The 18,359-nt window shown below is 41.7% G+C and overlaps 1 protein-coding gene across 1 annotated transcript; it reads right to left on the bottom strand.

Moving 5' to 3' along the window:
- Positions 1-4,033: 4,033 nt before the first annotated feature.
- Positions 4,034-18,359, bottom strand: UFSP2 (UFM1 specific peptidase 2). The gene is made up of 13 exons (XM_018561280.1): positions 18,321-18,359; positions 17,671-17,749; positions 15,948-16,131; positions 15,797-15,860; positions 13,066-13,223; positions 12,104-12,296; positions 10,712-10,858; positions 9,691-9,855; positions 8,102-8,226; positions 6,265-6,341; positions 5,886-6,010; positions 4,160-4,268; positions 4,034-4,061 (listed from the first exon to the last, which is right to left on the bottom strand). Exons 1-12 carry the CDS (start codon positions 18,357-18,359, stop codon positions 4,182-4,184), a joined length of 1,443 nt encoding a protein of 480 aa, XP_018416782.1. The 3' UTR covers positions 4,034-4,061; positions 4,160-4,181.

The raw sequence follows: 18,359 nt of genomic DNA, 5'->3' as shown, positions 1-18,359 counted from the left end.
ATCACGATGACCCGTCCCCCGCCAACATTTACACACCACTACCCTGTCACTAAATGACAGATGCGGTAATGTTAATTGACAGGCGAGAATCCCAGGTAACGTCATTGACCAGAGTGGCCAGGAAAGAAGCTGTGCCTCATTAGCTTCACCAGAGCACAGAGATGAGATTCGGGGTCTAATAGACCTCTAAGGTCTCCTTAAAGCTGAACTTTACACAAAATCATCAATTTTTAATATACTCCTCAGTCACCACAAAGGATATAACCCCCTTTATGAGCACCAAATGCCTTTGTAAATCCATATATTACCTTGTAAAGGGGGCAGTGACATCACACTGTGTGTTGCACAGTGCAAAAAACAGAGCTGTAGAAAGGACCCAGCAGACCCCACCAACTAGAGTTTGCCTGCAAAAAACTGCAGAAGGGGTCGGATACAAGACCAGTCACCCTGCACAAGGAGAGGGAGAAGCAGTGACTGGTCTTCATTAGAGGAAGCTCCTACACGAAGCCAGAATTTGCACACTGGATTACTGCACAGGTGTGGAAGAGATACACTAGGTATACCAAGATTCGTCTAAAAATGCACATGCCTCTTGTATTTAGACAATATTTAGTTGGCCTCAGATTCAAAGAGAACCTGTCAATAACACTTTACTGTCATAAGGGGTAGCTGACGCTCTCCTCTCCACAGCATCCTCCCATAAAATGCAGGGATGCAACCGGTCAGGCAGGGGGGAAAAAAGAGGCATCAGTAGACCTGTCGCACCATGCGGGGAAACAAGGAATGAGGTAAGTATATCACCTTATTCATCATTCCCTAAACAAAACAACCAGGTTATCCTTGTAGTAGTGAGGTGGATACACTGAAAGGGTAAATCTTTTATTGCCCTGGACTGAAGATTATATTCTGTGGCCACTGAAGAAATGTTTGCCAAGTCAAGCATTAATGAACATTAAAAAAAACTACAAATTAAAAAAAGTGTGACCTGCCCTAGACATCCACTGGCGCTAGTCCCCAAATTTGCAACAAAGGAAATACAGGGCTGTTGTCAGCAGCAATGATTCCCTAATCTGCAACAGAAAATGAAGACAAAATAGAATGTGATGTGTAAGACATTTTTTTTTCTTTACTCCATTTTTTTGCTGGACCATCTGAAACCAGATGAAAAAAACAATCCAAACTTTTATAGCTGGGCAGGCAATGAAACATTGAGAGTATCAGGAGTTCCTGCAAAACATAGGAGATTCTCAGATGAGGACACAACCAGTATATGAAAGGGGTCCAGGAGGTGGCAGTACACACAGAGAAAAGACAAGAATTTTCACTGTGTAGCTGTTGGCTAAGTTGAAGAGAAAATTGTGGTGAATCCTGGAGGGAAAGTCAGTCATGTGTTCAAGGATATGCATGTGTAAAACCTTCTGATGTTCTCAGTGAGACATCTGCCTACGGCCACCTCTAAAAGACTTAAGTCTGTAATTCAACCTTGTAAGAAACCATGCAAAACTGAAGTTTGGGTGGAGCTGGCCTTTAATCCTTTACTTGCATATGATTTTTTTTCTAGATACAGAAGCCTGGTTTGCAGAAGGGCCAGAAGTGGGGTGAGCAGTCCCTCTATGATAAAATAAACACAATATTCAGCTTTACAAAATACGAGCTTGGGACAGCACTGGGAGTCTCTGGTTCGAATCCCAGACAGCTCACTATCTGCAAAGAGTTTGCATGTTCTCCCTGTGCTTGCGTGGGTTTCCTCCGGGTACTCCAGTTTCCTCCCACACTCCAAAGACATGCTGGAAGGTTAACTGGCTCCTGTCTAAATTGGCCTTAGATTGTAAGCTCCTTGAGGACAGGGACTGATGTGAATGTGCACTATGTGAAGCCCTGCTTAAATTGTCAGTGCTATATAAATGCATGTAATAAATAAATACTTAAAGGGTTGCCACCACTCTCTGCAGACCAGCATAGCCACATCAGTATAGGCCTACTGTTAACACCTTCCACCGGAGACAAAGTCCTTCTCTAACACACACACACACACACACTATTGCCAAAAGTATTGGGACACCCCTCCAAATCATTGGATTCAGGCGTTCCATTAAATTTCCTTGCTACTAAATATTCCACTGTCACCTATTAGTGGTATTATAATAAAGTGAAAGCAACTGGGAACAACAGCAACTCAGCCAGGAAGTGGTAGGCAAAATTAAAGAGTGGGGTCAGCACATGCTGAAGCGAACAGTGCGCAGAAGTCACCACCTGTCTGCAGAGTCAATAGCTACAGACCTCCAAACGTTGTGTGGCCTTTAGATTGGCACAACAACAGTGCGTAGAGAGCTTCATGAAATGGGTTTCCATGGCCGAGCAGCTGCATCCAAGCCTTACATCACCAAGCGCAATGCAAAGCGTCGGATGCAGTGGTGTAAAGCACGCCGCCACTTGTGCCAAGTGTAAAGTTTGGTGGAGGGGGATTATGGTTTGGGGTTGTTTTTCAGTGGTTGGGCTTGGCCCCTTAGTTCCAGTGAAGGGAACTCTTAAGGCATCAGCATACCAAGACATTTTGAACAATTTCATTCTCCCAACTTTGTGGGAACAGTTTGGGGATGGCTTATATATATATATATATACACACACACACACACACATATACACACATACACATACTGCTGATTTATTTATTGTCATCATGAAAACAGAGGTGGAGTTTTGCAGTGACCACCAATGTAAGAGGACCCTTCTTCACTGACCCGTTATGTAAGAGGACCATTTTCCACTGACCACCAGTGTAGGGGGACCCTTCTGCAGTGAACACCAGTGTAAGGCAACTCTTCTCCACTAACCACCAATGTAAGGGGACCCTTACATTACCACCAATGTAAGGGGGCCCTTCTTCACTGACCACCAATGTAAGGGGACCCTTCTACACTGACCACCAATGTAAGGGGACCCTTCTACACTGACCACCAATGTAAGGGGACCCTTCTACACTGACCACCAATGTAAGGGGACCCTTCTACACTGACCACCAATGTAAGGCCCTTCTACACTGACCACCAATGTAAGGGGACCCTTCTACATTATCCACCATTGTAATGGGGCCATTTTCCACTGGTTACCAATTTAAGACGATCCCTCTCCACTGACCACCAATGTAACGGGAACCCTTCTCCACTAACACCTACTGTAAAAGGGACCATTTTCCACTGACCACCAATATAAAAGGACCCTTCTTCACTGACCACCAGTGCATGGAGGCATTTCTCCTTGCCGACCACTGATATTAAGGGGCATTTCACTATACAAATACAGATGAAGCCTTTCCTCTCATCTGCGGAAAAATATACTATGGACTTTAAAATGTTTTTACTGGGAGCTCTGCTTTACTGGCTTCAATTAAGTTTGATATATGACCTTTCTGCAGGATGGAAGAGAATGATTTTGCTTACAAAATATTGGTACAATAATTTCTTTTTAATTCCCTCACATTATATGAAAGCCATGTGTATGTTATAAATAACAGGCAAAATGTTTGTGGTCTGTCTTCCAGTAATGGCAGCAGAATGAATTGTAAAAAAAAAAAAGTCATGCAGTTATAAACCATGGTACAGATTATTTGGTACAGTGAATGGTTAAAATAATGTAAACATTTAACTCCAAAAGCTGCTTTTAAATACTGTGGGGAGGCAGATCATGGCAATCAGGATGTATTTTATGAAGAAATAATTAATCTCTACTGAGGGTCAGGTATACATCACATCGTTTTACTTGTGTTGAGCACACTGTTGGTGCATGGATATGTCCTGAAGTTAAATGGTAGAATCAGTAAGAACCATAAAAGGCAAATGGTCTTCATAGACATTGTTAATACTATTGCACAAGAAAACTCATTCTTTTTTTATTCTTTAAATAAAGCCTATGGTAAAAGGATCTATAGTGCCTGAACTTAGTTTTGTAATAAGGATGAGTAGGGAACGGTTTAGTGCAACCAATAAACTGACCAACATTCTAATTGAGGCAGGGTGACCACTAGAAATGTTTATGTCATTGTAACTCTGAAGTCACATATACCTTTATACAGAAGATCACCTGATCGCCATCTATTTAAAATTGAATTTTCAGTTTTGGGTAGAATTTTCCTTTAAAAGAATTGCATCTTTACAATAGCACATGCAGCTTCCATAAACAGATCATATAGCTACAGGCCGCTGTGGTAAACACAGGTTATAGTAGGCATCTGCCGTCCAGAAATCGATTCCTTTCCAGCCGCACCATCCCTGCAGAAACAAACACAATTCATCAACATTTACATTATTCACAGCCAATAAATGTAGCAGAATCAGGTGGGGAAGTTCATCCATGGCTGACTGACTGCCTTGTAGTAGCGTGCATGCATGGTTTCTATGACTGCTTTAGAAGGTAACCCCCTGTAAAAAGGGGGGGGGGGGTGCGAGACCTCTATCAAAGTAGACTATTTAGCCAAGTATTCTACGAAGGTCCTCTAATTGGTGTCAGATCCCTACTCTTGCAGGCTTCCTCTTCTTCGCAAGACTGGTACCCTGAAGCAGATCTTTTTCGCTATGCCAACAGTCCCTGACCTCTGATGACATCACATATGAACCAGTGGCCCTGCATTGTACATGAGGATGCAGTGAGCCTGCCCAGATACCAGGAGCATCCGAGAGCGCCAGCTGCCAGAGCAGTGAGAAATAAGGTAAGTTTTGTGTTTATTCCTATCCAGCTAAGAAAGCTAGCATTTAACCCTTGCAGAGCAGGAAGGGATTATAAGGATTCATTTTCTGTACCCTGGAGATCAACCCAAGCATGTATCTAGTAAAGTGTTGGGAAACTCAACAAGCATACAAAAAAGTCAGTGAAATCGTACTTTTCCATGTGGACCATTCAATATCCAAGCAAGAGTTAATCAAGCATGGAAGCTGGCCTCCCACACTCACATGCTGATTAACTGCCTCCTGGCCGGCCGTAGTAGAAAAACGGCCGGCCCGGAGCTCTCTAGATCTGAGCGGGCGTCAGCAAACGCCCCCTCGGCGCGCGCGAGCGGATCCCAGTGGTGATTAAATACCACCAAAAGAAAGCTCTATCTGTCCCTAAAAAATGGTATAAAATTAATTTCAGTACAGCGTTGCATGACGGAATAAACGTCAGTCAAAGTACTGCAGCGCTGAACACTGAAAAATGGCCTGGCCAGGAAGGGGGTCTAAACACCTGGTCTTCAAGTGGTTAAAGCAGGCTGCTTGAGACCTAGTTATTTACTGTATGTGCACTTTTATCACAGGATAATTTATAAGAACCATAACAACATAAAACGCAAATTGAAAGGCTAAGGAGTGTCCACCATTGCAACTTTTTATCAGTAAGCTGATCATACCTGATTAGATTTCTCTCATTCACCCGAGGGCCAAAGGAGAGAAAATCAGTTGATTAGCCTTAATAGCATGAATGGAAGAATCTTCACTGCTGTCTAGTGTATTCAGTAGCCACAACACCCACAGCTGACGCAATACCTAAACAGTGATGTCATCCGATAAGATGTAGTCGCTGTGCACCCAATCATTTTCCACGTGGCTCAGTCAATTTTTAAATCTACTTGTGTGAAGCTCAGTGGTGCTGTCAGTGCCACCCACAGCTTGAGTTTTAGCCAATTCAGAAGCAGTTCTCTGGTATTTAAGCCATTTATGGCCAGTTTAAGTATTTGAAATGGGAGGTGCTTGATAACCTTGTTTGGTCTTTAAGGGGAATAGCCAGTGAACACTGTAGCATGTCTTTTAGCTTTATACTGGTCTAGAAGATGTGGCCACAAAACGGTATGGCTGAACTGAGAGGTGGGAGGAAGCATAGATAAGGAGAAAACTTTTTTAAATGCATAACGGTACCTTTTCCAGGATTGTCTGGAGATCTTCAGCTCCTTTGTAATGTGGATCGAGAATGAGGAATTTAATTTCGCCAGTGGACTCACTCCAGTTCACTCCAAGGATTGTATGAGCCAGAACACCTCCCCCTAATTGAAGCAAATAACTTTAAAAAGCAGCTACAGTGTTAAGAGTTCAAATAGATGCCTAAAGAATGAACATGAACCTAAACGTATAAAATATGATTATCTCTCAGCAAAACTGCACACATAGTATGTCCGTCTATAATCTAGTGTAGTCTTTAGTCTCAGTAATGGTTTACATTATAATTGAAATTGTAATCAAGTATTATAATTCACTTGTTTTTCTGAGCTGCTGCAATGTTCATGTATCACGCACTCACCAATCATTATTGGTGTTCCTTCAGTCTTGAAATGATTAACAAGTTCTCTCCCTTTAGATGCCAGCTCTGTGCCCTGGCTGCAGAAATAAAATAAAAGTTAGTGGTGCCATTACAGCAGCAATCATGGAACATATGGAATGGAGTTTGCACAGATATCATTTTCCATAAAGCAGCATGGGAAAATCAATCAGTTAACAAAAAGGTGTGATTTAATAAGACAGGCCTGCAAAATGCAGGAACCCATAACAACCAAGCAGAATTCATCTCTAAGACAAAGGTGGTTGACTCCATTTCTCCATGGCCTCCCATGGTGAATCTTTACAAATTGCGTTAGGTGCAGTCACTCACTGGCCTGGGGGCCAGGTAGAGATTTACTAATGATCTACCTTGTAGACCCAGCCTCCCTGCTACAACAGTGTGTACCCACTTCTGCTACCAAGCAGGACATTAAGAGCAGAGATTTATAAAACAGAACCACATGTGCGAAAGCAAACTGCATTTGCCCAACTACACAAAACCATGGGAGTAGCACAGAGTAAGGAGTAACAATCAGGGGTAATCATAGCAATCCAAACCTGAAGAAGCAAAATTCACCATGAAATGCGTTAACAAGTGTACACTGTTTATGGCATATTCTGTATTGATGGTGGTTACAATACGTACATGGACTTTGTATATGTACCTTATAAAGGGTTTTTTTAATGGATAATTTGTGCCAATTTAATATGGTTTGGTAATAACACTTTTAAAATGTTATATCGTTATTCATGTCTCCTCAGTAACACTGAGTCCATCTTTTCCCTTCTACAAAATTTTGCTTTATGTATGGGATGACAGCACTTGAGAGTGTGATATATCAGACGATCACTCCGGTGTTTGCTCTGCACAGAGGGATCGTTAAATATCATTGATATTGGTATTATTGATAATAGCGGTCATCAGCGGCTTGTGAGCCGCTGATGACAGCTATTAATTTAAAGGGGACAGTCTGCTGAACAGTTATACTATAAGCTGACCATCAGCTTATAGTAGAACTGTAAATGCCAGGTCCGTATGGCATACTGACCTGGCCAGCTGGAAGCACTTTTGTAGGTCCGTATGCCATACGTCCTTGGCAGCGAAAGGGTTAAAGGTATAGCATTCCACTGGCCTTGTAGCACTACTGTCCTAGGCTCAATTCCAAAAAGAAATCTACCAGTAGTGAGTAATCATGTTTGTGTTTAGAAATGATACATGCAGGTGCATGAAATTGCATGTACGCATTAAAAACAAACAAACATACTGGTACGCTGACTGGTTTCTGCCTAAATTCTTGGATAGCCACCATTTAAGATGAACACTCATGTAATTAAAGCTTGAGTAGAGACTGCTTATCTACTCCAACTAGAAAACTACTGAAAAGATATAGACAGATAATTAGGTTTTACTTTAAAACATGGATGAGTGAATTTACTGGTGTCAACTCGAAGATGTCTGGCTTGAACTGGGTGTGAAGAGGGTGCATTGTATCACACAGAGTCTTTCTTTTAAAGTGATGCTCGTGATAATATGTGCAATTGTGACAATGTGAGAGCTATTACTGCTGGGGACTGATGAGACTGGTTTACATTCTCTTCTAAGCGCAGAAGAATCTCTTTGTATATTGTAAATGACTAAAATAAATACATTCACCCTCATCTGGCAAGTTGTCTGGATTGCTTATAGTGCCAATTTATTTCCTTTTGTTTTTAGTCTGCCCTAGAAAAATGACAGCCGGGATATAACTACTTCACAGGACTACACAAACACGTCCCATTCTCCCATACTAGCTCATTAAAAGGTGGTTTCTACTGCTCACCTAACAAACATAATTTTTGATGTAATGCCAAACAGCTGGTTGAGTACGAGCTGAACCTCTATGGAGCCAATCCACTGCCTAGATCCAGCAAACGCTGCAGCTTTATCTCCAACATCCACCAGAGCCTTCAAAAGTATGAAAGTATAGGTCAGGGCAAAAACAATAAAACAAAACAAAAACACATGACGTACATATCTGCAATACATACATATACTATTTACTAATTTCTTGTTGTTTGGGTGACAACACACATATTTCTGTAGACTAAATGGTGTCCACAACATATTGTTCTGTAGTCCAAGATGAGAACTGGGAGGGCAAATCAGACTCCCTGCGATTACAAAGTTGGCATACCCAGCACTTCACTTCTGGATTTATGACATAATTAATGGTTTTTTTTGCATTATTGAACAGATATAGCAAAATACTTTCAATTTCAATTTAACAGACTAAAAGGGAGCAAGTAAGAGCAGATCAAATTTAGGGTTTACATACATTTGAATGACTAAAGCAAACACTACACATGCACATATGTCTGTTTTTACACAGCAGAAAGTCTGCTCATATTGCCCCCCTCCTTCTGATATACGCTATAGAGACAGTTATTAAAGTGTATTGAAGTGAACCAGTGTTTGTTTTATACATCCAGTCATATGCCTGAAAAATGCCCAATCTCCACAAGTTATGAATGGACAGGAGCACTTTTCTCTTCCAGTTTCAGATGGTGGCCTCTTCTTCTTGAGTAGTAAACAGTTTATTACCGATTATACCATCACCATCAAACAATTTGTACATTAAGATCATGTCCCCTCTCAGTCTCCTCTTTTCAAGAGCGAACAAGTTTATTGCATGCAGTCTTTCCTCATAGTTTAGGTCCTCTAAGCACTTTATTAGCTTTGTTGGACTTCCCTGGACAATCTCCAGCTCATGGAACCGCATATTCAAGATGTGGCCCAACCAATGTTTTGTACAGGGGGAGAATTATGGATTTCTATTTAAAAGACATTCCCTTTTTTATGCATGATAGAACCCTGCTCACCTTATGTGCTGCTGGCCGGCATTGCATGCTGCTACTAAGGCGGCTGACTACTAGGACTCCCAAATATTTTTCCACCTCTGATTCCCCCAGTGGAACGCCCATTATTGAGTAGCTTGCATGTGTATTTTTAATTCCAAAATGTGAAACCTTACACTTCTCAATATTAAACCTGCCAGATATATCTTCAATTCCTGAGTTTTCTGGATAGCAGGAGGGGAAGGCCCAAGACCAATCCTTACAGAAATAAAGGTTGAATATCATTGCCTAGAACTCTAGATCTAGTGATTGTTTCCATGTGAGATGAAGAGGTGTAAATTGGTCTGTTTGGTGTGTGAATAAGTAACTTGCCAGTTTTCTTAGTTTTTCTGTAAAATACACCCAACAACATCAGCTGGATTTCAGTGATCAATACATGCATATGCTTAACTCCTACTTATAGAAATGTTTAATGCAACAACTACCACATCTGCAACATTAAGTCAGAATAACCCTAATGTGTAATATCAACTTCCAACTTTAGATGATGCTCTGTAGTCATATAAATGCTAACCTGCTGAATCTCCCTGTGTGTCGGAATAGGCTTGTCTGTGTAACCTTGGTAAATAAACCAGGAGCAGATGGTCTGTAGAGAGCGGTAGGCACAGCCCCAACCACTGTCATCCATGTGATCTTGCATGTAGTGATGGTAACTGTATATTCCTTGAACCAAGGAGACCTACAAAGAAAACAGCATTAATAGGTTTTACTGCTGCATGTAAAGTGTGCTGTACATGAGATTTCAAAGAAAAAATATGCAACAGTATAGGGTTTGTTACTTTAGGTCTTTAATTGATTACTGCATTACACGGACTAATAGTCAATAGTAAATTAGTTGAGCACAATCAAGGACAGCATTCTTATGACAACATGTATTTAAGTGTCATTACTAATTAAACAAAGAAAAAAGAAATGATTTATGAAGGATGATGAAGGAAGCCACACAGTTTTGTGGTTTACAGCACTTAGACAAGCTGATGCTGACCATACCCTTTGGCATTTGTAGGCTATTTCAACCAATTTCAATAGCAGAAGCAACCAAAAGGATCAAAACGGCCTACCACCATCAGTTTCTATTCAAACTGTGAAATTGGCAAAAGCGTTGGCGATAAGTCTCTTGATTTGTTTAGACATTATTGCTATTGAAAGTTGGTTGACACTGGCTGGAAATTGGGCAGCACAAGGGCTCAATGCAATATGCTGCATTGTGCAACACCAAGCTGCTTTAATAATTAATTCTTGTTCCAGTAATGTGTTTGATAATGTCCTGCATGCTGCAGTTTAAGAACAGCTGCATGAAGTACCAGTCAAGTCAATTTCCACCTTAGCCCCCCCTCCCACGGACAAACTCTTAACAAGCAACAACTTACTTTACTGGAAATCTTTCATTTTCATGGAATAACTTGAATCTATAAAAATGCCCCTTGTTTTATTGATTCATAAGTATTGCTACAGATGGACAAGACAAAAACTATATAAACAGTTAAATAAAAAAACAAAACAATAAAGTACACACAAAAGGTGTATACACTTACTGTGCCTCCCTCTATAGAAGGATGATTAAGATATAAATGTGGATTCCGGAGATACCCATCCTTGTACACGTCATCGGGGAAATGATAGGCATTGGCTTTTCTAAAGTATGGTCTATCCAATGGAAGTTTGTATTCTGTGTGCAACATCTGGTAAAAGATATAAACGAAACATTGCAAAGACTGTATGCTGGTCATCAGGCTTTATTTCTACTTTCACATTTACTTATGAGGTATACTACTCCATTGTTGTAGTATCCTGCAAAGTATATGGACTGATCATCAAAGACCTTGTTGTCTCAAACAAGCTTTGTGACACCCTTCTGGATTTTGGCCAATCAACCAGTGCTTATGTTTAGGATAGTTATGATACAGCTCAGATTAAAAAAAAGTATACTTGGGCATTGAATGTAATGGGTACAGAGTGTTTGTAGTCACTGGGTGCCTTGTTTTACCATTGGAGAACATAATTGATGCAACACTGTTGCTAATATAAAGTCTCCCCCATACAAAGAAAACATTGAATACTCAATTCTCCTTCTTCCCATGCTGTCTGCAGCAGGGAAAAGATACTTAGGCCTTAAAGGAGAACTATGGGGTCAGTGTTTTTCCCCATAGTTCTCCTTAGGGTAACGGGAGGACACAAACTAGCGTCCTCCCGTTACCCTAAGCTCAGTATACCGCGAGCTACAGCTCGCGGTATACTGAGACGCCGCACCTGGAGCGGATCCCGACTTAGATGACTGGATCCGCCCAGCTGCGTGAGTGACAGCTGGCTCTGCCTATCTAGAGGCAGAGCCAGCTGTACCCGCCCCCTCCCCCGTCCGTTCCGCCAGTCAGCGCTGGCAGATCGGAGCGGGGAGAGGGGAATCCAGCCCCTCCCCCTGTCACGGCAGAGAGGCGTGACAGGATCGAGAGGTGATGGAACCCGGTATGTGTTCGCTCACCTCCCGATCTACTGAGCCGACCTGTGACAGTCTCATTGTCACAGGTCGGCTTAGAACTATGAGGTGAGTGGAAATCACTCATCTCATAGTTCTCCTTTAAGATCCTGCAGAATCCGACACTTCCTGGAGTGTCAATTTCATGGTCCTAGTGCACTGTGGTTCCTTTTGCTGACCCTTACATCACTAGAGGACACAATATTTGACATGGGCGGCCGCCTGGCCAAACCAATGAACACAGTGGAGGACCAGTGACCCCTGGAAGTTGAAGAATCTGCAGATATTCACACATTAGTACAGTACATTAGTATCTTAGTGGTGTGGCCAGAAGAAGAGTAGAGTGTTTAGTTTTTGAGTTGCTTTAAATCCTAACTGCACCCTTTTTTAAGAGATTGTTCTGTCACTTTGTCTCCTATTCTGCTGGACAACTGTCACCTGGTACACATAATACCTTTCTGTTGTCCTCCAGTTGGGACTCTGCTACTCCTGCTGGATAAACCACCGTCAGAAGGCAATTACTTTCTGGTAACATGAAGTGGAATGGTTCTGCCAAACAAATTGAAGTTCCTTTCATATATTTCAGCATGCACCTCTGCATGTCAGACAGCTGTTGTTTGAGCGCTTTCACTAGAATCCCACGAACACTGTTCAAAAGGAAAATAACATTGAAAAAGCAGTTGTAAGGACACATAGGGGGGAATTTATCAAAAGTGGAGCAGACAAAATCTGGAGCAGTTGCCCATGGCAACCAATCAGCTTCTCTCTTCAGTCAAGCTTTGAAAATGAAAGGTGAATGCTGATTGGTTGCAGTGCACAGCTGCTCCAGATTTTGCCTGCTCCAGGTTTTGATAAATTCCCTTCATAGTATATTGCATAATGACCAAACATCAGAAAAAGGCACTGTCACACAAACCGACCTACTATAATGTAGCAGCTATCAAAAAAGGAATATCAAAACAACTACAGTAGATCACACCTAGTGCAAGTCATATGCAACCAGACACAGCTGTTGGACCGGGTCATTGGGTCTTCCTCAGCTTTCTGTGTACAAATGCATCACATTGCCTGTATAAAATTATTATGTTATAGGACGCCATCTTACAGCTGAGCTCGGCCTTGGACAAACTTATTTGCCTTCATACTTACACAGAAAGTGAGCATCCTAGGTATATGAAAGCAGCCAACAATCAGACTCAGTCCTGAGGGCTGTGGATCATTCTTGTATGAACAAACACACCATCCCTCCCTCACCTAACATGGTATCTACCGCTCAGTTCATGTGGGATGACCCTCTTATCAGTTGTAAATCTTGCCATCAGCTTTTCTCTATGAAGAGACACAACTGTCCAAACTATGATAACAATTCATTCATTGTAATAGCAAAAAAAGAGAAAGAATCTGTTGAACACAGACCTCCCCCATTTGTCTTCTGCAGAAACAGATCTAGCTGTGTCAATGGGCAATGTCAAGCTCACACGATGATGACTCTGCTTGTTGTACGTTATTAGTGGAGTTTCAGCTTTAGAGGAGGTAGACAGCTCAAACATGATGTGGAGATTCACAACCTCCTGCTGTAAACAAATAGGAAAAAAAAAACAGCATTAATACATATACAGTACATTGGAATATTCATATTTATAAGTATCGGTCCACTCAAAGTGCTGTTTCAGTTAAACATTGGTTTAAACATGGCTTTCATATTTCTTTGCCACTCCAGTGGTGAGATGGACTTGCCACAATAGGTGGCTGTGTGCTCACTCAACGTAGAGCTTTAGGTCTGTGATAAATAAAGGAGAAGTACTGCACGGAGCTGGCAAAGGCGGGATAGTTGGAATGGGGATTTCTGCAATGAAAGGACGTATGTGTATTATATGTCTGGCTTCATCATGGGTGTCTACTCCGGGGCTGACTATTTAAATAAAAGCACAATCATTTTAACGAAGGTTCAGTATTAATGCTAATCTTGTCAAAATGCCCTGTTTTTTCCGCCCTCACCCTGCAGCGCCGTAAGGCGCCTGCCCTACTTGCCTTGCGCTAGTGCCGGGCCTGATGCTAAACCCTTTACAGGTTTTTGTCTCAATATCTATGACGCCTTCTTGAAGAACTGTCTGCATTGTCCCAAAACAACCAATCCAATTTAAGCTTTCATCCTTACGCTGTTTTCCAAGGCAGGTTTGGAGCCTTTTCGTTTCTGTGAGGCTAAAACAGACATTTTTTAAAGCTGAATTCCAGGCAGAGCTTAATACAAAGTGAAATGCATATATAGGAGTGATTTTACCTGCTAGCCGATTTGTATTTGTCAATCCTATTCTGAGATTTACACAGCTTTGCCACTCAGTGCGACCCTGCCTGGCAGGGCAGGAGACCTAATTTTACTTTGCTGCAGTTAGACAAGCTGTACAGCTGGATAGTGAAAGGAGACGTGGCAGACTGATGAGCTTATCTCTTTGGCACTCTGCTGTCTCCTTCTATGAGCATGCCCACAGTAAAGGTGCCCATACACTGGCCACATTTCGGCTGGTTTTTAATATACGGGCCGAAATTCGGCCAGTGTATGGGGCTGTCGGCTCCCTTTCAGCTGATCGAAGGAGCCAGCTGGAAAATGTTCTTATGATCAGAGCCGGCAGCAAATGAGCTGCCCGCTCTGATCGGGTATTCTGACAGGTGCCGGCGGCCCCGCAGCCCTAGAACAGGACTACAAAACACCTCCACCTTTCCTCTTCTCCCCAACATACTAGATGTTCTTTAATCATGTCATAGGGTGGCAACATTGCTTCTTCATAAATACAGTACTTCCTGATTATGTTGTTTGAGCAAAGAATGCAGAATGCACAGGACACGTCACATCACTGGATTTCTGGCAGGATTAACAGGTGTTTGTTTAAACTTAATGAACAAATATAAACAAACTCTTTCAATTATATATTTAACAGAACAAAAAGGGGAGGAAATAGGAAAATAAGATGATGATTTGGCTTGGCATGTACGTTAAGGTCTAAAAGGTACCTTTAAGGCATACCCAAAGTTAAGCTGGGCACACAACTATTGATTATCTGCAGATTTTCTGTGGTCAGATGGAAAAAGTGCAACAGATTCCTCCATCTACACTAAACTGTGTGGATGGAGGAATCTCCCACTGGGCCAAGCTTCAGTATCTCGCTAGCCGGCCCCACTGGCTCTCACAATAACTGAACAATGCCTGCATCCAATCAGAGTGTTCAGGTATTTTGACAGCCAGCAGGGCCTATCATCTTCTTTCCAGTAGTTTTGGTGCCCATCTTTGATCCAGCGCTGACTCCTCTCTCTTCCTGTCCCACGAAGTATGTGCGGGGGCAGACTGCCTGCATTGACTTACCCTGTGTCTCCCCTCCTCTCCCGGCTGAACATCCCTACTGCGCATGCGCCCGCCCAAAACTCTTCAGATCTTCGGACGGGAGCGTGCGGCGGAGACACAGGTAAGTTTTAACCTTTTAGTTAACTTTTTTAAAAATGTTTCTGCATATTTCGACTGCTTGCTAGCAATAGATACAGTATATGCAAAAAAACCAAAACAAGAGGGTTTAATTGTCCTTTAAGTTTGCTCTAAATTTATTAATTGCTATATAGATGTCCCAGTTAAGGGATGTCCATGTATTATTGTATTGCTTACAGACACTCCTTAACAGCTACGTGACGTGACGGTGTGGTTTCACACACATATGCAAATGTATGTATTCTGCTTTCCATCAAAATAAAAGTGGAGCAGAAAAAAAAACATGGCGTCTGCCATTGTTGACTTCCTCTACAAAATACTAGTTGTCTGGCTGTCATGCTGATCAATTAGCTTTAGCACCTGATGAGTCGATGACCCAGAAAAAGTATGCAGGTCAGGAGTTCTGACTTTGTCCTGAGTTCACTTGTTGCATGTTTGTTCTGGGTCAATGACTAGTAATGTTATAAAGACATCAATAACGGTAGCCTACATATTTATCTCGCTACAGGTTCCCTTTAAAATGATAGTCACAGTTTAGTCTGATTCATTTGCAGGCAGCAGGATTAAGTGCTATGAAAAATAATAATTTTATCATTCCCATATGTGTGAGTAACAAACTTATGGAGCAGCTCCCACATTCTGCTTCGGCAGTAAATTAACTAAACGGCATACCATTTTTTGTTGCTTTTTCTCCTTCCTTTTAGAGTTTTTGTGCCTAGTATCATCATCATCAGACCTGAGAAGAGTAGAGAAGAAGAGAATACATTTAGAATGATAAAACAGTATACATCCTCCAAAAAAAAAGTTATTCTCCATTTCTTACTGGATAAAATTCAAGATGTCTTTGCAGGGGGACTCGTCTGTCAGAGCGGAGGGTGACGTGCTGCCCCCAGCGTTGGGCCATATATACAATGAACTGTGTCTGACACTAAGCACCAGGGACTCCGACTGAAGTTTTTCAGAAAGACTGTTCAATTCTTGCACAAGTGCCTTCTTGCAGGATGAATCTATATTAACACAAGATAACAAATGAACACAATAATTAACTTACAGATGAGAAAATCTAATAAAACAGCATGCTTCTCCATAGAGTGAATGATAGAAAGAAGTATGTGTATACTTCTAAAGGGATGAGAAAGAATGAGGGAAAGTTCGATTGAATGAATATGTTTCTGCCACAAGAGATACTTGGGGTGCACTTTGTGATGCTCTCAGTATAATGCTAAAGGGAGGTCACTAGCCTCCGATAGAATATTTCTTAGATTGATTCCTTTATTGTTTGTAAGGATGACAAGCTGTAGGTACTTTTACCAAAAATTGTATATAGAAAAGCCACTAAATAAGATTGTTTATCCTGCACATATAGAAAAAGTTCTTAGATTGGGTCTCAGAAGCTAGAATACTAACACAGTCATCTTGCTGGTCTTATCTGCTCCGTACTTGCTCCTGGTGGGATCACAGAAATGTGGACAGCAAAACTACGTGGTTGACCGAGCAGCCTGTAGACATGAGATGACAGTCAACTGATCTGACCATTTTCAGCCAGTGTTGGTGATTATCTCATATCTATACTACAGACGACTGATCTAGGAGGAACATTGATTATGCAGATTACAAAATTGACCCAACCTCTAGTCTTCTCTGACAAGACCAGCAGAACCAGCAACTTCTACTTGGACCCTCATCTCCTTTTCCTCCCTCCTCCACTGACCAAAATCTGCGAGGTCACTTGAGCCAAGCTTGCAACTTTATGAATCGTTCTGCGACACTTAGAAAAATAGCTGCCCTGTGGTTAATCAGAGTATGTCTGCATATCCACCCGCCTGCCAAGGTTTATGGGAATAATCCTGATCTGGACTATTATAGTCAGATTGAGCAACATACCAATGACATCATACTTCACCAGACACCACTATCGAAAGATGTTGTGGGGAAAAATCAGATCAGCAGTGCTGGATATTTTTGTCACACTGACATTGCTTATCCCATGATAAGTTCCTGCCCTCACCTCACTAACATAAACACTCAACCTGCACGTAGACTTTAGTCCCGGCCAATCTGACTACCCTCAAGGCATGCACAGTACTCTGCTGACCTGTAAACTCATCTTAGATAAAAATCCTCTTCTATGGAGGGGAGAAGTTGGATCTAGCTATAGTTTATTACAGCGGGAACAATAACAAACAATCTGGGAAGCGTTTCTAACCCACATTCAGTCAATACTCAAATGCTTTTTGCTCAGTGTTCTCAAGGCATCCAGTAGGAGAGACCACTTGGATGAATTCATGAGCATACTGCTGCTCCTTCATTGTCCAATCACAGGAATCAGAACTAAAGCAGGAAGCAGAGCATCCTATATTTTTTCCTCTAGTAATCCATCAGGTGAGTGATTATTATTACAGCAATTTCCGATGGAGGAAGGTTATCATGCTGTACAGATGGAGGATGGCTGCCGCTAAAAAAAAACAAGGTAGGATATACACGTGATGCACAAAGTGGAAACCCTCAAATTAGTGTTTTCAACTGAAGTTTTAGGTTATACATACCATCAGCTGCTGGCGAGTCAAATGATACACTGAGACCACCTCTCGTTCTAAAAATGATTTCTGGAGCTTCAGAAACAACCTGAATAATTACAGAAGAAAGTTCTTTATTGCTTCAACGCTTAAACATGAGGCAACAAGAAAGGCCACTTTCACTCAGCTATACAGTAGTAATGTTATGGAACCGGGAAGAATGAACAAGAACATAGTCAGACTCAGTTGTGTAGTAACAAAAGTAAGGTTAGAATGACAGAAGGGAATTTTGACCACCGGTGTATGATCATGTGTAATTTTATGTTCAGGCGATCAGTCAAATCAATCTAAAAGAATGTAGAGTTTAAAAGATTCTCCTGCTGAAAATGTTAGTAGAGATGTAAACCCAGGTCAAACTTTTATAGAGTAATAAAGGTGAAAAGTGGGTGTGGTTAATTCAATTAAGAGGTGTGGCAAGAGTATGTAATGTGCAGCGTTTAGGCATACCGTCAACTGTTGGTGTCAGAGGTATGCAGTTTACCCCCGCATTGCTATCACTAGAATGAAAAGCGCCCCCTCACTTAGAGTCATTGGAATCTAAGAGCACCCCCCCCTCCCCAGTTGGTGCCAATAGAATAAAGAGTGCCCTACCTTGTTGGTGTCAGTGGAATGAAAGGTACCCCCTGGTTAGTGTCAGTCAGATGAAGAGTGCTGCCCAT

Source organism: Nanorana parkeri, unplaced genomic scaffold (assembly GCF_000935625.1).
Source record: "Nanorana parkeri isolate BGI_ZX_2015 unplaced genomic scaffold, ASM93562v1 scaffold513, whole genome shotgun sequence".
Classification (NCBI taxonomy): Eukaryota; Metazoa; Chordata; class Amphibia; order Anura; family Dicroglossidae; genus Nanorana; species Nanorana parkeri.
Note: the sequence above shows the minus strand (reverse complement) of the source record. Positions and strands in the feature narration are given on the sequence as shown.